Below are 5,530 nucleotides of genomic sequence, written 5' to 3'. Positions count from 1 at the left end.
CTGCGCGCGGCGGGCGCGGTGGCGCGGCCGGGCTTCGCCGAGTACCAGGCCAGCGCGTTCGGGGACGTCCGGCTGCTGGTGCACGACTGCCCCGCCTGGGTGAGCGCCGCGGCTGCACGCCGGCAGCCGCTCCTGCCAGCCCTGGGGACGGGGCGGCCACCTACCCGGGAGGGCTTCGGCGTGGGGGCCGATCGCGGAGCCTTTGTTTGGGGCCGGGGCGGGCGGGGCGCGGGACGCTGCTGCACGGCCCTGCTGCACGCTTCCCCCGAGCTGCGCCTCCGCGGACAGCTGGCGACGCAATGGGCCAGCCCGGGGCCAGGGTCAGCAGCTTTCGCTAGCAAAGAGCAGCGCATTTTCATGCCAGCCCCGTGGGGGAAAGAGTGGTACTAGTGTGCTGTAAACACAGCCCTCGGGTAGCTGCACGAAGGCTCTGGGACCCAGCAGAAAGAGTATCGGTGGAGACAGCGGCTGGGGCGAGGGGAACCAGGATTGAGAATTAATTTCAGAGGACTAGCTTGTAGCACGTCTAAAGAAGCTTAGTGTTTTCAACTTTAATAATGCAAATGAATTTTTATGTTAGCCATTTGTGGTTAATAACTCATAACTCAAATTATATTAATGTTGCTTGGTAAAAAGTTTTTTTGAAAAAGGCTCTTTGTCAGGCAGTTCAGGCTGGTCTTGAACTCACTTTTTAGCCCAGTTAGGCCTTGAACTCGAAGGGATTCTCCTGCCTCAGCCTCTCAATGCTGGGATTGTAGGCGTGAGGCACCACACTCCACGGAAAGTTTAAAAATCTTCAAGATTTGTACTAACTGAAATTGTAGTAGCGTAGGTTCTTTAGTGTTTCAAGAGATGAAGGACTTTGCTTGTTGCCATATTTTCAGTACAAAGTAACATTAAATATATATGTTAATATTTTTATTTATTGAAAATGTCTGGTTCTTTACTAGTATTGAAATTACATGTATTATGGCGAAAGGTTGCATTTTTTGTAAGAGAAGAAACTGAAAAAGAAAACAAATTGTGTGAGATTTTACTTTAAACAGCAAACTTAAAAACAATGAATCAGGGCTATAGGGAACTAGCATACCTTTCTAAAGAATTATATTATAACCTGGGTCAGGTGGCACATGTCTGTAATGCCAGCATTCAGGAGGCTGAAGCAGGAAGATCTCTAAGCCTGGGCTATACAAAGTGAGTTTCTGGCTAGAACTATGTAGTGAGACCTTGTCTTAAAACTAAAGAGAGAAAAAACTAAAGCCAAAAAAGGAAAGAAAGAAAGGAAGAAAGAATGTCCTTTAAAAAATTCTTATGCCAATTTCCATGCTATGGAAAGAAAAAAATCGCTTTTTCACACCCATTTTCAATGAAAAGAAAGTTAATGGATGTGCTAAAATAAGCCACAAGCGCGCCCTTCAGTGCAAGGGCTGCTGATGGACTCAGGAAAGGCAGTGGTGGGGCTGTGCATAAGAGGCTTCTATGGAGAACTTCCTGCTGGGAGTCTACGCAAGCCTGTGGGATCTTCTTGTACTCCTGCCTTTTCATTTTGAAAGACTGTACAGTCTAAAGCCTTACTGGTTCTACATGCAGTTGAACAAAGGTCAGTGAAAGGAATGAATTAATGTGGAGAAAATAATGGTCCCATGTGTAGAGGGCCCTCACACAGAGCAGGTTGCATTTGCGGAATTTTCTAAGGTGTTTTTTTTTTTTTTTTCCCCTCTTGGTAGTAAGAAAAGACCAACAGAGACACTAAACTTGCATACATCAGCTGTTGCTGACATATGTACTGAATCAGAGTATTAAACACAGCAGAATAGATAGAGCACACATTTTGATACCAAAAGGACGTGATCGCTGCCTCTTTGGTAAATGATTTACCTTCTCTTTGTCTCAATGCCCTGTCTACAGGTAGCCCTAATAATCTGTGCCACCTTAGAGTTGTGCTGGAGGAAGAAGCAGAAGAGTAGGGTAGAATTTTCTAAACTTAGTGCCTGGCCTGGAGTGGGTGCAGGGGTAGCTACTGTTACAACTTGGTGTTTATTATAACCTTACTACAGTGTATCACTTATGCTAAACAGAGTGCCCTAACATGCAGAAAAGGATGCCAAGAGAGTAGATTCCAACAGGAGTTTTAGTACATAGTGTTTACAGGCAGACAAGTACAATAAAATTATTTCACTGTAGAAATTTAGATGTTTTTTTTTTTTTTAAGATGAATTCATTTCTCCAGATGTAGCTCCGGGCCTTGTGTTGCATAACCCCCTAGAGGAAATCCTGGAACTGATTTACAAGGGGTGGGAGAATTTGATTTCCTTCATAGTTCTCTAAGGCAGTGGAGCCTTTTCCCTTTGGCGTAGCTCAAGAAGAAATGTCTTGGGATTGGAATGAGGTAGCTGTGCACACTTCTCTTCCCAGGTTATTTTGTGTAGCTCCTTGACCTTAAGCTGACTCCTTATTGTACTTAGTTGGCATTTTAAAAATAAATGTGCTTCAAGTTCAGTAGACGTAGCCCATTATTTAGTATATTATTCTCTTATCCACCTCTTTTCTATGCAGTTACAGTGCTATTTCATTTCACATTTTTAGATATTTCCTGTTTACCAAACACTTTGTAAAAAGGCTTTGAAGTAATACATTCATAATTTTCTGCAGGTTTTTTTTTTTTTGTTGTTGTTGTTGTTTTGTTTGTCTTTTTGAAACAGGGTTTCACTATGCAGTTCAGGCTGGCCTTAAACTCACTTTGTAGCTTAGGCTGGCTGAGAATTTGTAGCGATCTTCCTGCCTCAGCTTCCTGAGTGCTAGTATTACAGGAGCTTGCCACCATGACCAGTTCTTCTGCAAGTTTTAACATCCATTTTTTTTTGTTCTCTTCCTTCCTTCCTTCCTTCCTTCCTCCCTCCCTCCCTCCCTCCCTCCTTCCCTCCTTCCCTCCCTTCCTTCCTTCCTTCTTTCCTTCCTTCCTTTTTTGACAAGCGCTTATTATGTAGTTCAGACTGGCCTTGAACTCACTGTGTAGCCCAGGCTCACCCCAAAAGTGGCAGTGATCCTCCAACCTCAGCCTCAACAGTGCTGAAACTATAGGTGTGTGCCACCACACCCAGCTTCTGATTGGTTTTACAAGTAAAAGTATATGAGTCTTTATGTCCTCAACTATAGATTTTAATGATATTCAACCCTTTTTTTTTTCCCTAGAGACTTCAACTCACTGGCCTTCAACTCAGTAGGTTAGGCTGGCTGAGAATTTATAGCAATCTTCCTGCCTCAGCCTCCTGAGTGCTGGGATTATGGGCATGGACTATCCCACCCAGCTCCCAAACACGGTTTTCCCCATGACGATTCCCCTTACACATCTCTTTCTCCCTACGTGCCTCTTCGTGCCTCTTCAGCTGCTCCAGAATTTGAACTCTTTGGAATCCATACAGCAGCTCCTGTTGATTTATTCTCATAGTTACAGGGCTACTTGGTGTTGGTTCTGTTTACATTTAGTTTTGAAACCTATTTTTCTGACTTCATCTTTTTTTGCTTACGTACTTTGTTGGACTTGAATCCTTTGAACTTGAATAGTGTGACATGCAGCTGGAGCTGAGTGGGTTTTGTGGTTTGGAATGTGGACGCTGGAGCGAGGGCTGCTGGGAGGAGCTCGGTGGCTCTTGGGCTGCATCCTGCGTGGTTTTCGGCCCGAGCCCTGTGTATGCTCCTTGGTGCAATCTTTTCCAGTTTGACTTTTCCCATGTGTCGTTCATCTAAACGTCCTTCAAACTTGCCCAGTCCATTCCACCTTCAGTAATGGATTTAGGTTGAAGAATTCTGCAGTTCTCAGAGGGTGCTTGTGAGAGACAGGAAGGTGGGGGCCCGCAGGGGAAAGGGGAGCCACTCCCCTAAGGGTGCCTGTGCGTGTGGGCTGAACAGTCTTCCTTTGTAGGCAGCGAGAAGGTCTGTCTCGTGAATTTGATCTTAGCTCTTAGATCCATATTTTAAAGTGCAGGCTTTCATATCCCCACAGAGTTTGGGCTGGTTTGCTGCATCTAGCTTTTATGTCCTTAATCTCGCTTTATTGTATCATAGAAATACATACCAAAGGCCGCAGGAAAGGACAAATAACGATTAATAGTTAACTAGGCTGTGAGAAAAAAGCTGCTTGTGCATATTAGGTAGCAGAATTAGAATACGCAACAATATTTTCTTTACACTTCTATTTGCATGTGAAGTTACTTGTGACCCCAATTCTAAATAAACATAATAGGTGTTAGGACAAAAATACAGATTTTAGAACTAGAAAGATCTATCCTGAATTATGTGAGCGGAATCCATGAATGAAGGCAGTTATACCCCTGCCCATGTTACTGTCTCACGCAGTATGTATTTTGGACACACACCGTCCACATTCCATTTAACATGCAGTCTGAGTTGAAAGTATATGTGGATTTTGCAAAAACAATCTAAGGAACACACAGAATTCACTGTGTGTTGTGATTTGAAGTCTTAGAAAATCCTTCAGTGTCTAACTAGGTCACAGAAAATCCTCTGAAGCGTCATTGTGCCTACTGATACTCTTGCATCTAATGCTATATTGTTACACTTTTGAAATTATTAGTGATTAAAAGCAGCATAATTTTAAAACAAAGAGCCTGATCTTAAATATAGACATTGAAAGAGGTTGTTTACTTCATCAAACTCAAGAATTCTTTAAGTAGCTTGCTTAGCTGATGCATAGGCTAAATGAATACAGATTTAAACAGCATAAATTAAAAACAAAGTACAAGTAATGCAAATGAAAGAGTTGACAGAAAACATTTTTAATTTTTTGTAGTTACCTACTGAAAAAAACAAGTTATATTAATTCCCAAAAATGAAAAGATAGCCAACACATGTGAACTGGTATGCAGTTGCGTGTTTTGTGGTTGACGTGAAGCTGAGCAGACTAAAGCTCCCTATCTGCGCTTTGGTCTAGGACATTTTTGACAGTGACTGGTACACGTCGAGGAACCTGATCGGGAGCGCCGACATCGTCGTGATCAAATACAACGTAAATGACAAGTGTTCATTCCACGAAGTGAAGGATAATTATATTCCAGTGATCAAAAGAGCATTAAATTCCATCCCAGTCATCATTGCTGCAGTTGGTACCAGACAGAATGGTAAGTGTTGAATTTTCTTTTCAGAGGATGCACGTAAGAAAGGTTTAAGTAGGGCTGAGTTTATTAATGATGGCTAGGCTCTGTGTGAAAACCAAAATCGGGGGTTCGGATGCTGGCTACTGTTATCTCCTTATCATTTGATATGGCTCCAGGACGGCATCAGAGAGGACCACAAACTTCCGTTGTGATTCTGTTGCTGCAGATGTGTCTTAAATTGTCCTTCCGCGGTCTTGCAAGAAGTCAGTCATTCTGTTGTGGCGCTGCGCCAGAAAGCTCTTTCCACAGCTTAACGCCCGCCCACTGGAAGGGTGGGCTGTGTGGACGCAGGAGCAGGGTTTTGAGGTTGGCGACCGCCCCAAAACATGTGGCAGCAGTGTTTAGGAAGGGCGCTG

General features: G+C 43.6%; 1 protein-coding gene across 1 annotated transcript in view; it reads left to right on the top strand.

The window, feature by feature from the left end:
- Rhobtb3 (Rho related BTB domain containing 3) overlaps positions 1 to 5,530 on the top strand; it is a 64,356-nt gene that overhangs the window by 849 nt on the left and 57,977 nt on the right. The window contains exons 2-3 of the mRNA XM_012512929.2: positions 2 to 99; positions 4,952 to 5,138. Of these exons, the coding sequence (XP_012368383.1) occupies positions 2 to 99; positions 4,952 to 5,138 (285 nt within the window). The remainder of the gene's footprint in view (position 1; positions 100 to 4,951; positions 5,139 to 5,530) is intronic.

The sequence above is a fragment of the Octodon degus genome, unplaced genomic scaffold (genome assembly GCF_000260255.1).
Source record: "Octodon degus isolate 3935 unplaced genomic scaffold, OctDeg1.0 scaffold00009, whole genome shotgun sequence".
NCBI lineage: Eukaryota > Metazoa > Chordata > Mammalia > Rodentia > Octodontidae > Octodon > Octodon degus.
The sequence above is the reverse complement of the archived record's forward strand: the minus strand, read 5'-3'. Positions and strand labels throughout refer to the sequence as shown.